Below are 22496 nucleotides of genomic sequence, written 5' to 3' on the forward strand. Positions count from 1 at the left end.
TATACAATTTTTTTTTTTTTTTTTTTTTTTTTTAAACTATATTTTTGTTTGGCCAGTGTCCTTGTGGGTTTTGGTTCTTTTGCTGTTGTATGCTGTAAGGACCTTGGAAATAACTTGAATCATTTGGCAAAGTGATATGGACATGGATTGCGGTCAAGACCTGCCTGGAATTATGTTTGCAGTGCGTTTTCCTGAAAATAATTGCACACCTTAGAACATAAGTCAGCCAATCAATTCAACGGACCTGTAGTATAAATCGTGTTAACAGATGTGACAATGTTAATGTATTTGGCACTTCATTAAAAATAAAGTTCTTTCATGACAACTCTAAGAAAATTTTAGCATAGTAATGGATATGACTGTCTCGAGTCTTTTTCTGATATACAATGACTATGTTAATGTATTTGGTCTTGGTGGAATTGCTGCTGCTGAATTGCTGCTGCAGTTGGTTATTGCTGTAGTTGTAGATTACTGCTGCTGCTACAAGCAAGTACAGGAACTTGCCAATGCATTGCAATATGGTGCTGTGAGTATTTAAGACATACTGCTGCTGCACAAATAGCATTTAGAATAACCTGTAACAGATCTATACAAGTGGAACTGAGGAAGGTGGAGGGTTTCAGAGGAACTCTGAAAGCACGCTGCAAAATGCTCGAGTGGATGCTAACCATTTATGGTAAATGTAAAGCAGCAAGCTCGTTGACTGCATATGCAACATGAACCAATTAGCTTGTGTTAAGTCGTTCAATGCTGTGAATATCATCAGTTACGTTAAGACCACCAGCTTGCGCCATCTAGAGTTTCATGAAAGAACTAGGCATTTCACCAAATAAAGTTCCACAGTTTCTGAAGTGCAGAGGAAATATTACTGCATTTATTAATTCCATGTCAGTTGTCCACTTTGGTGATATGACACTAGGGGTCGCCCCGGACATCCAGGTATAAATAGGTCAGTGTAGCATTTGCTTACTTGTTCTGTTTTTCAGAGCCAAATGCAGCATCTGTCTTTGAGAAGCAGCACTCATTCACCTCTCAATTCCCTAGTCATTGGATTTACGGCACAGGCAGCAGTCTCTCTCTTCTCATACACAGCTAAGTGTTGTGAGAGTACCCCTGGGTGCTTTAAAATTGATCTTTGAGATCAAATTCTCGTGGCTCACTTGCCGCTCCACTCCTTCTACTTCTGGGTATGAGGCCGCAGTGATGAATCTTGTGGGCTTTCCGATCCTCCCATGCTTCATGTCTGCCAGTTGAGCTTCCGGATGAGTATGAAAGCTCATCTCTGGGCGTTCAATCTCTCATTTGGAGCTCATGAAGAGGATGATTCTGGACTTTTGGTCAGTTATTCTTTGTCGACACCGTGAAAGAATTTGCTCAGCAGTTCTCCATGGTTAAGAAGCAGACAGAGGCCATTAAATACATCCTGCCTTGGTGTGGGTCAGGCCCTGCTCCTGCACCCCCAAAACGATCCTGGACTTGAGGGTATTGATCTGGGCCCTTCACAAGCTTCCATTCTCAATTACATTAACGACTGGCTCATCTTAGCTCACTTGCAAGAAGTGGTCTGCACTCACAGTGATGTGACTCTTGACCACTTAGCTCAGTTGAAACTTTGGGTCAAATGAGAAGAGCAAACTCTCCACTGTGCAGAGCATCTCTTTTCTCAGTGTGGAACTGGACTTGGCCACTAAGACAGCACGGCCTCTCAGAGGCCCATCATATTGCATCCTCAGCCACAGTCATGGCTCTATGAGGTGACTTTACTGCCTGAAGTGACGCATTTTAGGAGGGCCTGGAGAGGCACCTGTCTGCTTCTACACTCTGCAGCAAACCACTGTAGAGGTGTGGTCTGTTTGTCAGATTCCTAAGAGGTGCCCGGAGGTTAAATCCCATGAGGCCGTGCCTCAATCCCTCTTGGGATCTCTCAGTGGTCCTTAGCACTGGCTAAGGTGACCTCCGCCCTAGTGGTGGCACTCCAGGATGTTGGGGAGCGAGGTCTTGGGTGTTGGAAGGTTGCGAGGTGGATAGGTGGATTTGGTTGTGACATGCTAGACTTGTCAACATCTACGCCCCGTGCTCTCGTAATGCAGTCCAGCAGTTGTAGCGCTTAGCATAAACTTTTAAACCAAAAGATGGAAAACTTTTTCTTATGCTGAAAGATAAGCTGATATGTGTGAGGAAAAAATCATATATGGTGTTAAAAAATAAATGACACAGTGGATGAGAATAGCTCTTATTCTCTGTTTTTATTTGAGCTCCATATTATGAGTCATGTTACAGCTAGGATCATTCTCTTGCCATTTACTGTCAGGAACTATTCTGTTTTTATTTAAGCTCCATATGATGAGGCATGTATGAAGAGGCATGTCATATAGGCAACTGAATTCCTACTGTTTAAAAAATAAAGTTTTACTTTTTAAACAGTTATTGCAGTCATTTTGATGCAGGTTTCTTTCTAATTAGCACATGTCTGTTTTTACAAATTTTTCGAATTATATCTTTAATTTAAAACATAAAAATTAGGATTTAGCATTGGTGGAACAACATATGCTAGAGATGTGCTGATGACCCTTGTGTTTGAAGAGAGAGAAGTAACTGATGTAGTAATGTAAATGCATGTTATGGGAAGAAAAAAGGATCCCACTGTAATGTCTGTTTTGAGTTTTGTTTCATGTTCATGTTTTCATGTCTTGTTTTGTTATTGTTTGATTTTGCTGTTTGTGTCATGGTTCTCTTGCCCTCATGTATCTCTGCTTTTTGTACATGTCATGTTCTCATTGGTTATTGCCTGGTCATGTGATTATCAGTTCTGTTTGTTCTCATTGGTTGCTTTAGTCATGTGTCTTGTTCCGATTGGTTTGTTCTTGTCATGTGACCCTCATTGTTTGTATAACTAGTCATGTTTTTTCCATTGTGCTTTGTCGTGTATTAACGTAATGTTGTAACCTGCTGTCGGTGAGTCAAGTCTGTTCATGCTTAGTTAAGTCTGCTCAAGTCAAGTCTTTGTTTATTGTTTGGATGTTTAGGATTGCACCTTTGTAAATAAACTACACTTGGGTTCTCACTGCGCTCGCCTTCAGTGGACTGATCATTACAGGATACACGACTGCAACCATGAACCCAGCAGTTTCACGCCTCCTCTGCCTTCGTCAAGGTAATCAGGCCATTGAGGACTATGTGGAGGACTTTTGTGGTTTGTGTCATCTTGTGGCTTTTAATGATGTTGCGCTTAAGGATATATTTCGGATGGGTTTAAATGAGCCCATTTGCTCTCAGCTTCCTGGGGGGAAAAGTTCACTGGTCCCTGGAGGAATATATTGACCATGCTCTTTTTTTTTTTTTCCTGGCTGGTTCATAATTTACTGTGGGGATTGCTGATGAGGAACACTGCAATCCTGCAGTAGCCACCATGCCTGCCAAGCCACGGCCTGCTCACATCATGTCTGCTACCCCAGGGTTTGCTCATGTCATGCCTGCCAAGCCAGCACCTGTTCACGCCATGCCTGCCAAGGTCAACTCATATCTTGTCTGCCAAGCCAGCACCCACCTTCAAACTCCCTGCCTGTCCTGCCACGGCCAAGGAGGCCGTTCCTGAGCTTTCTGCCTGTCCTGTCACGGCCAAGGAGGCCGTCCACGAACTCTCTGTCTGCCATGTTACGGCCAAGAAGGCCACTCATGAACTCACTGCCTGTCCTGTCTCGGCCATGGAGGCCGCTCATGAACTCACTGCCTGTCCTGTCTCGGCCACGGAGGCCACTCATGAACTCTCTGTCTGCCATGTTACGGCCACGGAGGCCACTCATGAACTCACTGCCTGTCCTGTCTCGGCCACGGAGGCCACTCATGAACTCACTGCCTGTCCTGTAACGGCCACGGAGGCAGCCCAAGAACTCACTGTCTGTCCTGTCACGGCCAAGTGGTCTGTCTATGTCTCTGCTTCACCATGGCTTCCAGCTCTGCCTGCACCGCCATGGCTCCCCGCTGGGCCTGCACTGCCATGGCTCCATACTGCTCTGGATCTGCTCCATTGTCTGTCACTGCACCATGGCCCAGGTCCCCCTCTGCTTCATGGTCTGCCACTGCTCCAAGGCCCAGGTCCCCCTCTGTTCCATGGTCTGTCTCTGCTCCACGGCCCAGGTCCTCCTCTGCTTCATGGTCAGTCACTGCTCCACGGCCCAGGTCCCCCTCTGCTTCATGGTCTGTTCCTCCTCCACTCAACCACCCTCCTGAACTTTTTGGGTTATGTTGTGTGGGCGTCTGGAGCCACCCTTAGGGGGGGATATGTAATGTCTGTTTTGGGTTTTGTTTCATGTTCATGTTTTCATGTCTTTTTTTTTTGTTATTGTTTGATTTTGCTGTTTGTGTCATGCTTCCCTTGCCCTCATGTATCTATGCTTTGTGTATGTGTCATGTTCTCATTGGTTATTGTCTGGTCATGTGATTATCAGTTCTGTTTGTTCTCATTGGTTGCTTTAGTCATGTGTCTTGTTCCGATTGGTTAAGTCTGTTCAAAACAAGTCTTTGTTTATTGTTTGGATGTTTTGGATTGCACCTTTTGTAAATAAACTGCACTTAGGTTCTCACTACGCTCGCCTTCAGTGGACTGATCGTTACACCCACTAACCACAGGTGAAAAACACAGGACTTAAGTGCTTTTAACCATGCTTCTCAAGTTGTAATTTTGACTTAGTAATTTTGACTTAAGCAAGAAAAATTCCCAGATATGACTATAATGAAAAATGGTGCTATAATGTACAAAACTGCATTGAGGTTTGTTATTAATGCTATTGTCATTACATGCCAACCTAAACACTGGTCCATGATCACAAAAATAACTGTATCTTGTTAGATTCACAAAATGAAAGTTGTGTGATCAAAGACGCCATCAAGGTTAATCAGACAACTGTTAAAGGCCCATAATACTAAAAACACCACAGACATGACAATATTTACTATAACATGATATCATAATGGCAAGCAAATTGCAATGAAGCGATCATATCCAGAACAACAACAGTGAAACTTTGCATTGTATTGAAGAGGTATATAAAAAAACATGTTTGCCAAGCAAGCATTGTAGATGTACTGTGAGTCCCAAAAAAAAGTCCTCATGTTAGGAATCAATGAATTAGTTCCACCAATATTAGCCAAGGCCAAATTTATCACACCAATGTACTTTGAACTGTGCAGACTTCGTTCAAGAGCAATAATGAGAAGGACTATAGAGTTCCCAATTACAGTAATAGCATAAATGAAAAACGTCTTGGTTAAGTAAGGTAACCCTCGTTCCCTGAAGGAGACGTCACATCAGATGACCAATGAATTGGGATATCACTTCGATAGACCAATCTACTTTGACTGTAAACTAAACGAGCCAATGCACATTGGCATGCAATTATTGCATCCAGCTGCAGCTGATCACAGCGTGAGCATAAAAAGGCAGCAGGTGCAATGCATACTAGGTTTTCGCTGAGGAGCCGAGCTGTTGACCCGGCCGCTCAGCGGTGATACAGCAGCCGTGGCGATGGGACGTGACGTCTCCGTTCCCTCCTTCAAGGCGCCATGGATGCTGCCCCTTCCAGTGCCCTGTGCGAGCCACCTGAGCAGGGCACCCTTTTTGGTGTAGGCAGAGGCTCACAACAAGAATTTCCATTCACTATTGTCGAAGCACTACCCACTCAATGAGACTGGATAACACTGGGAAGATATACCTGTTCCACTTGGAACAGGGACGCTGTGGAAGCTCCATCCTTCCTATGACATATGAACATCCGTTTAGGTGTATATGGAAAATTGGAGGTGATTGTAAACTTCTTGGAAATGGCAGAAGTCTGCCGGGGGAAACACGGGCTCTGAGGCTATACAGTGGACTTTACACATATGGGATCCACTTAGGTCTCACATATGGAACCCAGCCTTCTACCAGTTCTCAAGGATTCAGCGAGTGAAGGCCTGGCTCCAGACGCTCCACCACGTCTGGCTGCCGAGGGGATAGAAGAGTTCGACAGGGTCTACGATATGGACTCTCTGGAGAGGTTTTAGCAAGCCAACACTAACCGGGGCCTCTCAGTGCCACTACCCATTTGAGGTGAGAACACAGGAGGATACCAGCTCCACACGAAGGCTATAGAATCTAGCGAACGTGTTGGGGGTCGCCCAGCCCACAGCTCTACAAATATCTGTCAGCGAGGCACCACAAGCCAGTGCCCAGGAGGATGCCACACTCCTAGTTGAGTGAGCTCGCAACCTGAACGGGCAGGGCATACCCTGTGCCTGATAAGCCAGGGTGATGGCCTCCACAATCCAGTGGGCCATCCTCTGCTTAGAGAAGGCATTCCCCTTCTGCCGGCCTCTGTAACAGACAAGAGCTGGTCTGAGGTCCTAAAGCTTTGTGTCCGGTCTACATAGCATCTCAGGTCTCAGACGGGAAAGAGCAAAACTAGGGCTGGGTATGCCTCCTCTGGGGGCAGCGCTTGCAGGTTCATCACCTGATCCCTGAAGGGAGTAGTAGGAACCTTGGGCAAATAGCCAGGCCGGGGCCTCAGGATTACCTGGGAGTCAGCCGGCCCAAACTCTTGGCACGAATCGTCAAACGAAATGCGTTCAGGTCCCCTACCCTCTTGATGGAGGCCAATGCAAACAGGAACTTCAGCTTGAATGAGTGCAAGGGCTCAAATGGGCCCTGCTGTAGTGTTTTAAGCACTAGAGACAGGTCCCATGAGGGTATGGAGGGGGATCGGGAAGGATTTTACCTCCTGGCCCCACTAATGGACTTTGAGGGTGGAGGGAGACAGCCTTCACTCCAGCCCTTGCTGCAAAAAGGAAAGCACTCTGATCGGGCATCTCCATAGTTATTCTCGACAAGAAGAAAACCAGTCGATGAACAGGTTCCACTTCAAGGCGTAAGTGTGTCTTGTAGACAGTGCTCTCACCGAAGTGATGGTGTCCACTACCACTTGGGGTAGGTCACCAAGAACCTCCGCATCCCATCCAGTGACCAGACATGAAGTTTCCAGAAGTCTGGGCGCGGGTGCCATAGGGTGCCCCATCTCTGAGTCAGAAGATCAAACGCACTGATTGCCAAACAAGCATTGTAGGAGATGTACTGTGAGTCAAAAACAAAAATCTTCATCATGTTAGGAATCAGTGTGTTAGTTTCACCAAAGTCAGCCAATGCCAAGTAAAAAACACCAATGTACTTTGGACTACAGAGTTCTCAATTACAGAAATAATATAAATGAAAAATAAGAAAATATAGTAATAAGTGCTGTACGGTATACCTGAAAGTCCAATGATGAAAAAGTATTCAGGACATGAAGTTTCCAGAGGTCTGGGCGCGGGTGCCATAGGGTGCCCCATCTCTGAGTCAGAAGATCCTTCCTCAGAGGAATTCGCCAGGGAGGAACTGTCGTGAGGAGCACTAGTTCAGGGATCCAGGTCCGAGTGGGCCAATATGGCGCCACAAGCAAGACCTGTTCCTCGTCCTCCCTGACCTTGCACAGTGTCTGTGCGAGAAGGCTCACTGGGGGAAACGTATACTTGCGCAGGCCCCGCGGCCAGCTGTGTGTCAGTGCGTCCGTGGCAGTGAGAGGTCTCTGGTGAGGCAAACAGGTCTACCTGTTTGAGACAGCTCGTCAGCCGTATGGTTGCGCAGGCCTGGAAAGTGAATGGCAGGAAGTGACCTCAGAACCTTCTGACTCCAAAGGAGGAGGTGGTGGGGGAGTTGCGACATGCGACTGGAGCACAGACCACCCTGTCGGTTGATGTACACAACATTCGCTGTGTTGTCCGTTCGGACCAGCACGTGATTGCCTCGTAAGCACCCTTTGAGATGGTTCGAGGCAAGGCGCACTGCTAACAACTCTAGGCAATTGATATGCCAGTGCAGGTGGGGGCCCATCCATATCCCCGACACTGCATGCCTGTTGTACGTGGCCCCCCAGCCGGTGGTGGAGGCATCCGTGTAAACCACAGCATGCCTGGAGACCTGCTCCGGGGCACTCCTGCCCGGAGAAACGTAAGATCTGACCACGGAGTGAAGGTTTGGCAACAGGCCGGTGTAACTTTGACCCAGGGAGTGCTGCACTTCCACGCCCACCTCAGGACTCGGCCATGAAGCCAGTGCTGAAGTGGTCTCATATGCAATAGCCTTAGCAGTGTATGTGCTGCTACAGCTGCCATATGCCCCAGGAGCCTCTGAAAAAGTTTCAGTGGAACTGCCATCCTGCCCTTGAATGAATTCAAGCAGGTCAGCACAGCATGCTGTCTGTGCGACCGAATCCAACTCTCTCTCTGGGTAGCCTGTCTCGGGGCCTCTCACTCTTCCGCTCACCACCAGGTTTGACGCTCACCACCAGACTGCCTACGCCCAGCTCCACAGCGCCACTTGCTGGAGGCTGCTGCAGATGCGGCGCAGGAGGAGTGGCGGATGCAGGAGGACACCCTCTGCGATGAGCAGGCTGCGGCCTGTGGACGGGTGGAGGCAGCACAGGGGCATTAAGGAACCGATCTTTGTTGGCGTCCCTCATATCAACCAGACACAGCCAGAGATGGCACTCCTGGACCACAAGTATGAACATTGCACGACCCAGAGAACAGGCGGTGACCTTTATCGTTTGGAGCATGAGGTCAGTGGCAGTTCAGAGCTCTTTCAGAACTTCCAGCTCGTGACCACCATCGTACAGGTCCTTTAGTGCCTTTGCCTGGTGCACCTGTAGTAATGCCGTAGCGTGTAAGGTGGAGGCAGCTTCTCTACAGGCAGTATAAGCATCACCAGACTGGCCAGACGAGTACCTACAGACCCGGGAGGGGAGGCACGGTTCGCCCTGCCGGGTGGAGGCAGTATTAAGATACAACTGCATCGCAACCGACCGCTCCACTGGGGGGACCCCCGTATACCCCCTCGCTGCACCACCGTCAAGGGTGGTGAGGGAGGAGGAACCATCAGGTTGGTTTTTGGCAGTAAAAGGTGCCATCCACAACCTGGTGAGCTCCTCATGCACCTCTGGGAAGAAAGGCAACGAGGTGCGGCGCTGAATACCATCACCCAGCACCAGGTAACGACTGCATTCAGAAATGCACGGGTGAAACGGCATCTTTAAAAAGACGATCCGTTGTCTTTACAAAGACGCACCCGTTTATTCCTGTTTTAGAGAAATTGCACTTTTAGGGAAATGCTCTTTTATGTGCTGAGGTGCACAGGGGAATGGCCGCTTGCAGCACAAAAGGTGTAGTGCAACCTGAAGTGCGCAACACACTCGACACAGGAACGACCACCGCTGAAGCGCCGTACCGCCAACACCAAAAGCTTCCAAGAGCATGTTGAACTCGTAGCTCACTGAAGACAGTCGCTCAGCTCCGAAGCGAAAAGCTGGTATGCATTGCACCTGCTGCCTTTTTATGCTCACGCTGTGATCAGCTGCAGCTGGATGCAATAATTGCATGCCAATGTGCATTGGCTCGGTTAATTTACACTTGAAGTAGATTGGTCTATCGAAGCGATATCCCAATACGTAGGTCATCCGACGTGACGTTGAGAGTGACCGACTGAAAGGGAACAGGAAAATATAGTAAGAAGTGCTGTACGATACACCTTTGAGTCCAATGATAAAAAAAGTATTCAGGATGAACAATGACAATATTTTGGGAATTTTTTTTAAAGAACTCGTGGCAGCTTTGCGTTTGGTGTTTTGAACAAGCTGAAAATAGAAATTACCGCAAAAATACAAGCAGAATTCATGAATTAATTTATTGTCAACATTTAAAAACCATTTTCAAATGTTGCAATTATACCGTTATGTAAACTTTCTGCATAATATTTGAATCCCAGACCTGTATACAGTCTTACAGTCTGTATACAGACAATAACAGTGACTGTCTAAACACTTGTGAGCTTTGAATGAAATTACTCGGCTGCAAATGCTCATCCTTATTCTCTCATGTCGCATATACATTTACATCTGTGTTATTGAATACAAATATATCTTATTTGTCTCTTGAGAGATTGCAGACAAAAAAAATGATGTAATACTTGTATGTTGAAGTAAGTGTTCTGGCCACTGCTTTAGTTTTGATAGACATCTTGTTCATTAGTCTTAAAACAGCCCACATAATTCCTCTATGTTCTCAATATATTACAGTAACTCAGGAGCATATTTGATGTTAAGTGACAGTGGCAACTGCAGTACAGTTTGAGTTTGTCCACGCATTGGCCTTAACAGCAAGTGGTGGAAATGGCTGGGATCCACTGAGGTGGTGGGTGGGGGGTCTATTCAAATATGCATACCCCTAAAGTATAATGACCATATAATGTTTGGCTTGTTAGTCCGAAATGTAACTAATTACTTATTACTCTTTTCAAAAGTAATATTACTGCTTTACTCATTACTTCTTTCAAACAGTAAGTCTTTACACAAGCACAAGTGGACAACACTAAATAGGTGTAAACAGGGTCTGATATACACCACTGTTTAGAGACTTAAACAAGGATTATTATAACATGAAAGCTATCAAAATAGTTAAATATTTGTATATAAATATGCATATTTTGTAATAGATATCATAAATTGTAACATGTAGCTTGGTGCTAATTGTAGTATGTAGTAGCTAATTGTATAGTGCACCTATTGCCCAGGTGTGATTATACTGTGTGATAAGACGTATTTTGGTCAAACTAATTTACATATTGTAAAATTATATGATAATATTAATATAAACTCTTCCATCTTCTAAGCTAGTTTGCTGAAATACTGAGGACACTTGCTCATATGAGTTGTGATGATTACGAAAATAAATCTGGGGATGATTGGTTTGTGGTAGCTACTCCCAATAATTACTGGTTGAGACAAACAAAACTAAAGGTTGTGTAACAATCTATTTTATGGATGATAAAATCCATGACAACTACTACTCAAGATGGTAGGCTAATATTATTATTGTAACGGATTTACTGCCCAACACTGATAACGACTACACTATACTGTATATACAGTACCTTATAGTTATGCTTTATGGATATCAGGAAGAAGACCAATACAAATGGCTGAATATTTATTTGTACAGTAGACTATTTTTGAGTATCTGTGGATTATAAGCAAAGAAAACAGTGTATTTTCACATTCTTCTGTGTGAAATTCCTCAAGTTTCATCAATGAATTGATATCTTGGTTCATGTTCAGTTTTTACTCTTTATTGTAAAGCAAAGACAGGGATAGCAAAACAAAAATGCCATATGAGACACTGCAACAGAGAGACAGTAAAAGAACCTTATCAGCATATATCTCAGATCAGCATGCTCATGTGAAAATGTACCATTGGAATGCATGTTCAAACAGGAATACATTCTAAAACAATATTATTTGAATTATGTGAACAAACATGCAAATTAACAGCATTGGGTGGATGAAACTTGAAAGGGCAACATGAAATATGCACATATTTCAGCATAGTAATGACTGCTCACACAAAGTAATTCAAGTTGCTCATGCATTTTGCTTGTTTTTGTTTGTTTTGTCTTTGGGTTAGCAATTAAGAATACATACAGTACAATACAGGCACATTAAATAAGATGTAGTAGATATAAAAAACAATAATAAATAAGAGCTTATAGGCTTATACACAGTGGAACAGCCTTATTGTATATAACCCAGTATATACAGTTAATTTGCTCCAAAAAGATTTGCTATTATTTAAAAGTATTTTTAGAGAATGCATTTCAATACTAATTTATTTTACATGAAAACTTAATTAATAAAGAAAACAGTTTGTTTTAAACACTCTTAATTTGTATTGATCTCTTTTTAAGGTATTTTTTAATTAAGTCTTTGATTTCAGATGTATTTAAAACATAAATAATGGGATTTAGCATTGGTGGAACAGCATATGCCAGAGATGTGCTGATGACCCTTGCATTGGGATTAAGAGAAACCAAGAATGGAGCAGTGTATATGCAGACTATGGGGAGAAAAAATGATCCCACTAACAACAGGTGAGAAACACAGGTCTTCAGTGCTTTTAAACGCCCTTGCCAAGTTGTTATTTTACTTAAGGCAAGAAAAATTCCCAGATATGACAGGACTATAAAGAGCAACGGTGCTACAACATATAAAGCTGTGCAGAGTCTAGCCATGAAAACACTAATACTAACATCATTACATGCCAACTTATACACTGGTCCATGATCACAATAATAACTAGGTACAGCATTGGATTTACAGAATGAAAGTCGCGTGATTGAAGACACCACAAAGGCAACCAAACCACCATTAAATGCCCATAATCCTACAAACACTGCAGACATGGCAGTATTATTCACTATGGCGTGATATCTTAATGGCAAACAAATTGCAATGAAGCGGTCATATGCCAGAACAACAAGAGTGAGGCTCTGCATAGTACTAAAGAAGTGAACAAAAAACATGTTTGCCAAACAAGCATTGTAGGAGATGTACTGTGAGTCAAAAACAAAAATCTTTATCATGTTAGGAATCAGTGCGTTAGTTTCACCAAAGTCAGCCAATGCCAAGTAAAAAACACCAATGTACTTTGGACTGTGCAGGTTCCGGTCAACAACTATAATAAAAAGGACTACAGAGTTCTCAATTACAGAAATAATATAAATTAAAAATAAGAAAATATAATAATAAGTGCTGTACGGGATACCTGAAAGTCCAATGATGAAAAAGTATTCAGGATGAACAATGGAGTTATTGCTAGAAAAGCTTTGACTTACAGAACTCATAGCAGCTTTGCGTTTGGTGTTTTGTCCAAGCTGAAAATAGAAATGACCACAAAAACATAAGCAGCACATTTGTATAAATGCAAGGAATACAAAACATTGTCTATTACCTATAGCATAAATTCATAACATCAAATAAACCTACAAAGTCATAGTAAAAATTACTGTGACTTCATTGTCTGTGACCTACTTTGAATTAATCTGTAAATACAAAGACCTATTATGCTGTCCTACTGCACATTTACTCTATACACTGGATATCCTTGTCATTGAATTCAAATATATATTTTCTCAAAAATCTCCTGAGATCATTCTGACTGACAGTTGTAACACTGATACTGATGTAACACTTGCAAGATGTAATCCATTTTCTGGACAATAGCTTGGAGGGCCAGTAGAAACTGTGTCTTCCTCTGGACATCCACCATATTTTTCTAAATTTGATTGTTAAAAATGATAGTATCCACTTTAGCAACAAGGAACATTAAACAAAAAACATTCAGGGACCACCATAAAACATGTTTTGTCAGGTAAACAAAAATTTTGATTTACGTGATACAATCGAAAGTCTTGTTCAAGTCCAAAATATTATTTTATATGACTAATAATATTGAGCACAATTTTTAAATAGCCTAAGATGGCACAATTAATTTAAAATAGGCTGATGTTTTATTAATTTAAAATAGTCTGAGATGGCACAATTCAATTTCTTGTCATTTTAAGGTATTTAAAGAAATGTTAATTAAACATTGTATTTTTTTCATTTTTTCACGTTTTAGACAATAACAGTGACTGTCTAAACACTTGTGAGCTGCTTTGAATGAAATTACTCAGCTGCAAATGCTCATCCTTATTCTCTCATGTCGTATAGACATTTACATCTGTGTTATTGAATACAAATACTTTATATCTTATTTGTCTCTTAAGAGATTGCAGACAACAAAATTATGTAATACTTGTATGTTGAAGTAAATGTTCTGGCCACTGCTTTAGTTTTGATAAACATCTGGTTCATTAGTCTGAAAACAGGCCACATAATTCCTCTTTATGTTCTCAATATATTATATATTATATAACTCATGAGCATATTTAAGCACAAGTTTACAACACTAAATAGGTGTAAACAGGGTCTGATATACACCACTGTTTAGGGACATAAATCAGGATTATTATAACATGAAAGCTATCAAAATAGTTAAATATTTGTATATAAATATGCATATTTTGTAATAAATATACATTGTAACATGTAGCTTGGTGCTAAATGTAGTACGTAGTAGCTAATTGTATAATGCACCTATTGCCCAGGGCCGGGTTTCCCGATAACGATTGATCTTAGCGCTTAAGAACATTTTCTACGAGTAATTTTACGATCGTTTGTTATTGTTTCACGTGCGTTTCCCAACAATGCACGTAAAGCAATCGCACGTAGCTGTGCTTTAAGTGTTACTTAGGAGTCGCTATCCGTTTGTCAAGTGCTGAAATGTCACCTTATAGAATGGCTCTTAATTGTAGTACACGATCGTTTATTGATGTAAACCTAATGCTGCGTTCCAGACAGACAACTTGGATATAATAACTATAATACAATACAATATTATATTATATTGTAGTGTATAATATTATACTTTACATAATAATATATAATGTACTTTATATACAGTATAGAGAGAGAGAGAGACGTTATTTCCGGATCTAATACATAGCTGGTTTTCGTGCACTTCAGCAAGTCATTGACATATTTTTTTCCCCCAGTCTTTGAAGGATTTCTTACATATTTTATTCGTTTTTTTTCTTCAGTCATTTAATTTAGATGTGTATTTCTATTTTTTTCTGCCCCTTTCAATTATTTCATTTATAAATTAATAAAAAAAAGAAAACCAGTCATAAAGTGTACAATAAAGCACAATCAAATCCTTTTATTATAATCACATTGCACTTGAATAAAGTTAAAGGTGTAATCTGCCAATTGTCCTGCAGTTGATGCATGAATGTGTATATCTGTTTTGTGCTTTTGGGTTTTTGGTTTCTCCAGAGCACCTGTAGATCTATGATGATTTTCAAGTGCTACTTAAGTTACGATGCTTTTGGGAAACAGACCGTCATATTAAGATCATTCGTACGATCGTTTTTACGAACTTCTTAGGCTTACAAAGCTATTAGGAAACTCAGCCCAGGTGCGATTATACTTCAAGATGTATTTTGGTCAAACTAATTTACGTAAAATTATAGGATAATGTTTTGTTTTCAAAGATTTTTGTCAATAAAAATAAATCAAAATCAAAGTGATGTGTGTGAGCATGCCATGTAATGCCATAAAAGGCCATGTAACAATTTACATTTGACCAGGGGTGCAACTATCCAGTGTTAGGGGGGTATGCAGCAAAATTTTTTGCCGCCCAACCCCCCACTTTTAAATAAATCATTTATGGACTTAAAATAATAAATGTTTATTTTAAAATATATCAGACAGCCACTGTAAGCCTATAATATAATACACACACACACACACACACATATACACACATATATACACATAAACACATATATAGCACAGATCTTTAAAGAGAGAGAGAGAGATGTGACCCTAATTACAGCTTACATGTCACCCAGCAGATGTAACTGTAGCCTGTATGTCTGACAGCACAGCTGAGCTAACATGAACAGCTAATTGTAAAAAACAAAACAAAAAAAAATTAAAAATAATCTATTTGTTTCCATGATAAACCAGCCTTATTGCATAAGTAATGTTTTACAGCTTCTAGTCATGTATTGTGCATGCTACCTTATATTTACTAGTTGTTATTTTACTTTAATAAAATTGAGATATGTCATGCAATGGATTGGTACCATAGGGTTTAACCAAAATCTAAATGTAGATATCAGCAACATTATTTTGCAGTAAGTTAGTAAACACTTGCCAGTCAACATTAATATTTGCAAGCCTCCAAGTTTGGTAGCAAATCTATGTATGATTCCACGGTAAACCAGAGATGTTAAAGTTGTTTTCCAGATTCTTGTCATTTATTGTAAATGCTACCTTATATTTTTCAGTTTTCAGCTCAGCAACCTCGGTTTTGCATATTCTAAGCTAGCTACATATTCTGTCTGCTACATTCCTAGTGTTACCAAACGTTAGTCTGTTAACATGAATAACGTATTTGCAAGCCTCCAAGCATAGACGTCACATTTTAAATCCTACATGTTGCCTTTCACCATCCACTTATTTAGCTGCTGTTGCATCCCCTGACATGCCATCTCCTTTTCCCTCTTTCTTTTTCTATTTTTAGCCCCCGATAGCTTTTTTGCTTTATGCGTCTTTTTCGAGTTTCAACGACAACTCACTAATGTTACTGCTGCTCACTCAGCGCTCAAGGCGCCCTGCCCACTCGCGATATTACCCTTCTATGTCTAAATTCTATGATGGAATCTTATGAGGGCACCGGCGCCTACTCTAGCCTGTTAGTCCTCTAAAATTTAACTTTTTTTATATAAAACTTTTATTATTTTAAAAAAAATTTAACCATCGCTTTGGCGCCCCCCATGGTGCGGCGCCCCTATGCGCCGCATATAGCGCATACCCACTTTTTGCGCCACTGCATTTGACAACGATGTTCTTGTTATCTTTTCCACTGCCAAAAAGTAATGGAAGTATTTCAAGCCACTTAATATAAGCTCTTCCATCTTCTAAGCTAGTTTGCTGAAATACTGAGGACGCTTGCTCGTATAAGTTGTATGATTACAAAAATAAATCTGGGGATGATTGGATTGTGGTAGCTACTCCCAATAATTACTGGTTGAGACAAACAAAACTAAAGGTTGTGACAATCTATTTTATGGATGATAACAGCAATATTACCACTAAAATATTATTAGTAATTCGTTACACTACTCGAGATGGTGGGCTAATATTATTATTGTAACACATTTACTGCCCAACACTGATAATGACTTCACTATATATACAGTACCTTATAGTTATTTTTTATGGATATCAGGAAGAAGACCAATACAAATGGCTGAATATTTATTTGTACAGTATAGACTATTTTTGAGTGTTTGTGGATTGTAAGCAAAGAAAACAGCGTACTTTTACATTCTTCTGTATGAAATTCCTCAAGGTTTCATCAATGAGTTGATATCTTGGTTCATGTTCAGTTTTTATTCTTTATTGTAAAGCAAAGACAGAGATAGCAAAACAAAAAGGCCATATGAAGCACTGCAACAGAGAGACTGTAAAAGAACCTTATCAGCATTTATCATAGATCAGCATGCTCATGTGAAAATGTACCATTGGAATGCATGTTCAAACAGGAATACATTCTAAAACAATATTATTTGAATTATGTGAACAAACATAAGAATTAATAGCATTGGGTGGGTGAAACTTGAAAGGCCAACATGATATAACAACATATTTCTGCATATAAATGACTGCTCACACAAAGTATTTCAAGTTGCTCATTTATTTCCTTGTTTTTGTTTGTTTTGTCTTTGGGTTAGTAATTAAGAATACACACAGTACAATACAGGCACATTAAATAAGATGTAATTGATACAAAAATGCAATAATAAATAAGAGCACTTTTACGCTTATACACAGTGGAACAGCCTTATTGTATATAAACCAGTATATATAGTGAATTTGCTCCCTAATTTCTTCTTAATCCATAGATTTGCTATTTTCTTTAAGTATTTTTTGAGAATGTATTTTAATACAAATGTATTTTACATGAAAATTTAATTAAGAAAACAGTTTGTTTTAAACACTCTCAATTTGTATTGATCTCTTTTTAAGGTATTTTTTAATTAAGTCTTTGATTTCAGATGTATTTAAAACATAAATAATGGGATTTAGCATTGGTGGAACAGCATATGCCAGAGATGTGCTGATGACCCTTGCATTGGGAGTAAGAGAAACCATGAATGCAGCAGTGTATATGCAGATTATGGGGAGAAAAAATGATCCCACTAACAACAGGTGAGAAACACAGGTCTTCAGTGCTTTTAAACGTCCTTCCCAAGTTGTTATTTTACTTAAGGCAAGAAAAATTCCCAGATATGACAGGACTATAAAGATCAATGGTGCTACAACGTATAAAGCTGTGCAGAGTTTTGCCATGAAAGCACTTATGCTAACATCATTACATGCCAACCTAAACACTGGTCCATGATCACAATAATAACTAGGTACAGCATTGGATTTACAGAATGAAAGTCGCGTGATTGAAGACACCACAAAGGCAACCAAACCACCATTAAATGCCCATAATCCTACAAACACTACAGACATGACAGTATTATTTACTATGGCGTGATATCTTAATGGCAAACAAATTGCAATGAAGCGATCATATGCCAGAACAACAAGAGTGAGGCTCTGCATAGTACTAAAGAAGTGAACAAAAAACATGTTTGCCAAACAAGCATTGTAGGAGATGTACTGTGAGTCAAAAACAAAAATCTTCATCATGTTAGGAATCAGTGCATTAGTTTCACCAAAGTCAGCCAATGCCAAGTAAAAAACACCAATGTACTTTGGACTGTGCAGGTTCCGGTCAACAACTATAATAAAAAGGACTACAGAGTTCTCAATTACAGAAATAATATAAATGAAAAATAAGAAAATATAGTAATAAGTGCTGTATGGTATACCTGAAAGTCCAATGATGAAAAAGTATTCAGGATGAACAATGGAGTTATTCTCAGAAATGCTTTGACTTACAGAACTCATGGCAGCTTTGCGTTTGGTGTTTTGTCCAAGCTGAAAATAGAAATGACCACAAAAACATAAGCAGCACATTTGTATAAATGCAAGGAATACAAAACATTGTCTGTTACCTATAGCATAAATTCATAACATCAAATAAACCTACAAAGTCAGAGTAAAAATAACTGTGACTTCATTGTCTGTGACCTACTTTGAATTAATCTGTAAATACAAAGACCTATTATGCTGTCCTACTGCACATTTACTCTATACACTGGATATCCTTGTCATTGAATTCAAATATATATTTTCTCAAAAATCTCCTGAGATCATTCTGACTGACAGTTGTAACATTGACACTGATGTAACACTTGCGAGATGTAATCCATTTTCTGGACTATACAGTAGCTTGGAGGGCCAGTTGAAGCTGGTTCTTCCTCTGGACATCCGCCATATTTTTACTAAATTTGATTGTCAAAAATGTTAGTATCCACTTTAGCAACAAGGAACATTAAACAAAAAAACATTCAGGGACCACCATAAAACATGTTTTGTCAGGTAAACAAAAATATTGATTTACATGGTACAATCTAAAGTTTTGTTCAAGTCCAAAATATTATTTGATATGACCGAATCATATTGAGCACATCAGCAACACCAGGCTTAGGTCCACTAGTCTAGGTTTTATTTACAGTTTTATTAATTTTTAAATAGCCTAAGATGGCACAATTGATTTAAAATAGCCTGATGTTTTATTCATTTAAAATAGTCTGAGATGGCACAATGCAATTTCTTGTCATTTTAAGGTGTCTCCATATCATGGATATTTAAAGAAATGTTGATTAAACTTATTTTATTTTTTCATTTTTCCAAGTGGAATGACTCATGAACTAATTTTGTCAATAAAGTCCAAAATATTATTTGATTTGATTGAATAATATTGAGCACATCAGCAACACCAGGCTTAGATGGTTTGTACATAGAAGGTCCACTAGTCTAGTTTTTATTTACAGTTTTATTAATTTTTGGACTAGTCTAGAAAGTGTATTACAATATTACAGGGTAAAACAGAAGTTATGTGTATTAAAAATTGAGTGTGCATGCAGGTTTCCCAGGTGTCATAGTTGTTTGTACATGTCTCCTGTGCATAAACACATAATTAGTGATCTATTATGAGTGCTGCTAATTAACAGGTGAAGTGTGGCAGAACGTAACACTCAACTTTCAATCAAAGATGATGCAACTCTTGCTTAAAGTTTCAAAACAACAAACAAAGAAAACGTTCTACACTGAGAAGAAGAAAAAAGATCATTCTGATTTCATCATCTTTGATAATGAAAGGCGTCAGGATACTCTATTTTGCCACAATACATATTTAACTATTTATAAAGATTTTCACCTGGTTCTGCTTCAGGCCTAGATTTTATTCTATACATTAAATGGCAAATCAACAGTAGGCTACCAGACTTTACTTTGCAAAAATGACAATAAAAATGTCATAAAATACAAAAATATAACCATGAACGGCATATACTTAAGATGAAAAAATTACTAACATAATATATGCTCAAGGTAAAGAATGATAAGTTTGTAAATGCACATTCAATAGCATAAGTGTGATTTACCAGCCTAACACAGTCTTAGTGAAAAGTTGTTATTGTAATAAATCCATCAAGACATTTTTAACTTTAAACCTTTGCTTTCAGCTAAAATATAAGCTCCATGTCCATAATATTTATCTCTCCAATTAAACATTTGTCATGTTTTAATTAGGAAAGGAATGTGGACAGATCAAGAACTACTTTGTTGTTAAATTATGATATTTGAATCACAAATTGAATTCTCAGCCTTTAAGGAGGCACTTAATAACAATTAATATTCATTACCATACTGTTGTAATACTTCTCAGGATACTGTTACAATCCAGAGGGAATTAATTGGATGAATTAGTGCAGCTATTCACACAAACACAAACCCACACACACATAGTTAAGAGATTAAAAAAAATGTCAGTTGCACTTTTCACAGATTTGACACAAAAAAAAAAAATAATGACAGTCAATGTGTACTAGAATTAAAGACTCTCACTCCATCTCATGTATCAGCTGATATCAATTTAAAATTCTGATGCTTAAACTTGAATGTATTTGTTTTTCCCTTCCTTATTTTTTGACAGCCATTGTGAAAAGTAAGAAGGTTATAGAAGGTTATTAAACTAATTTGGATTCTTAAAATTGCCTACAAAATGTGAATATTAGAAAAAATAGTAATAAGAATAAATTAAGTGTATCCAAAATTTTAACTAGTACTGTAAATGATTTAGCTATATATTAGTAGGACAATATTAGTACAACACAGTAGCAGATGATGAGTAGCCAGGTTTCCATCCAAAGATTTTTTTTATGGAAAAATATTTAGCGCTTCAAAATTTTTACCGCTATAGTTGATGGAAATGCCATGTATCAATAACATTTCGACGTGTGTCGACATTATCTTTTTCTGTTTAACTTTAGCGCATAAATTCTATATTATCGATACTTCAAATGTTGCAAAAAATTGTTTGGAAACACTTTTTGTAGAGAAAAGTGGCTTTAACGCAAACAAATGTGGTGTCAAAAGGCAGAATAAGCCTATAGGCAGTGTACATGCTCATGGTGTTGCTTACATTAAAGCACCCTTTCCCTGTAGTTCAAAAGCGCATTAAATCATATTCATATTATTAAATCTAAAAATTATATTTTGTAAGAAAAAGAAGAGTTATCTCTCAAACCTACTTATCTTAATTCGATTTTCCTTTAGTAGCCTACATTTACGTTATTTTTTACTGTGCACTGCTCAGTTTAAATAGCCTATAGTCTGTGCCGTTCAGCATGCCCTCCATACCCCTGTGATATTACTATGCCAAGCACGTTTTGTTTTATGTGGATATTGGAACGCGAAGTACAAAATTTTAAGTGAATTCATTTTGGCTTGTTAGTAGCTTCTTATATTTTTTTTTATTCTTGTTTTGTTCTGAGTTCTGTTCTACCATTACATTTAAAGTATTTGTTGTGGAGTGAGGAGAACTAAAATAGCATGGTTTTCAATGTTTGGCTGATTGTATTTTATTATGACAATGAACATTGTTGAGTTAGTAGCACAATCACTTGTGTGTTTTTGTTTTTCCTTATTAAAGTGGAAACAATTTACACCGTGTCTACACTGGACGCGAGTGGTGCAGCAACTGTCTTATCCGATGTAGACACGGTTTCACTCATAGATATATATACGTAGATGCCTCATTAGCGACTGTTTCTATGAGCTGCTATATGTAAGCCATCCACCATATTGTAACGGTCAACTTGATGTCATTCACCATAGTAATCACAGAATATTCGAAAGATACCACAATCCTGCACAGAACGGCTTAATGGCTCTGTGAGAACCTGCAGTATGGTGAATGACGTCAAGTTGACCGTTCCAAGATGGTGGCCACATCTTCATGCCTGGAGCCATCGAATGGGACATTTATACATATCTATGGTTTTACTATACTCCTTCATTTGTGGTCATGTGAGAGTAAGACATTATTCAAAACTATTCTAAATATTCCTTTATTTGTATACATTCACAATAAAAACAAAACATTGTGCTTTTGTAAAATAAAGGAAACAAACAGAATGCCGCTTTCTCAAGAACGCATCACAAAAATGAACCAAAATTCTGCATTTAGAGCCAATGGTTGCACAGTTTTTTATTTTTTGTTTTGTTAATTTATTATTTAGAGAAATATATTTTGCATATAGGCCTATTTATTTCTTTTATTTAGCCTATAGCTTTATTATGTTTTTCTCGCTATTCGCAGAAGCGCTGCAGGTGCGTGACATGACCATGTGAATCCTCACGTTCTGTTGTTTATGTTGCTTATTAAATTTAGGTATTTTTATTGGGTCACAGCCACGTAGCCTATCAATTCAGATTTCATTTAATTGTAATTTAACAATCTTTTCGGTTAATAATGGCTTTACAACCATTGGTTGTTGATTAGGAGAAATAAAATAACCTAAATTA

General features: G+C 39.2%; 2 protein-coding genes and 1 pseudogene across 2 annotated transcripts; all 3 read right to left on the reverse strand.

Moving 5' to 3' along the window:
- Window positions 1-1595: 1595 nt before the first annotated feature.
- LOC109062644 lies at window positions 1596-7359 on the reverse strand (annotated as a pseudogene).
- Window positions 7360-11767: 4408 nt separating this feature from the next.
- On the reverse strand, window positions 11768-12766 carry LOC109087841 (olfactory receptor 52E8-like). Its single transcript, XM_042738849.1, has one exon. It carries the CDS (start codon window positions 12737-12739, stop codon window positions 11768-11770), a length of 972 nt encoding a protein of 323 aa, XP_042594783.1. The 5' UTR covers window positions 12740-12766.
- A 4624-nt stretch (window positions 12767-17390) lies between these two features.
- LOC109087843 (olfactory receptor 52E8-like) lies at window positions 17391-18497 on the reverse strand. The gene has a single exon (XM_019102033.2). It carries the CDS (start codon window positions 18468-18470, stop codon window positions 17499-17501), a length of 972 nt encoding a protein of 323 aa, XP_018957578.2. The 5' UTR covers window positions 18471-18497; the 3' UTR covers window positions 17391-17498.
- Between the last annotated feature and the right edge of the window lie 3999 nt (window positions 18498-22496).

The sequence above is a fragment of the Cyprinus carpio genome, chromosome B15, assembly GCF_018340385.1.
Source record: "Cyprinus carpio isolate SPL01 chromosome B15, ASM1834038v1, whole genome shotgun sequence".
Classification (NCBI taxonomy): Eukaryota; Metazoa; Chordata; class Actinopteri; order Cypriniformes; family Cyprinidae; genus Cyprinus; species Cyprinus carpio.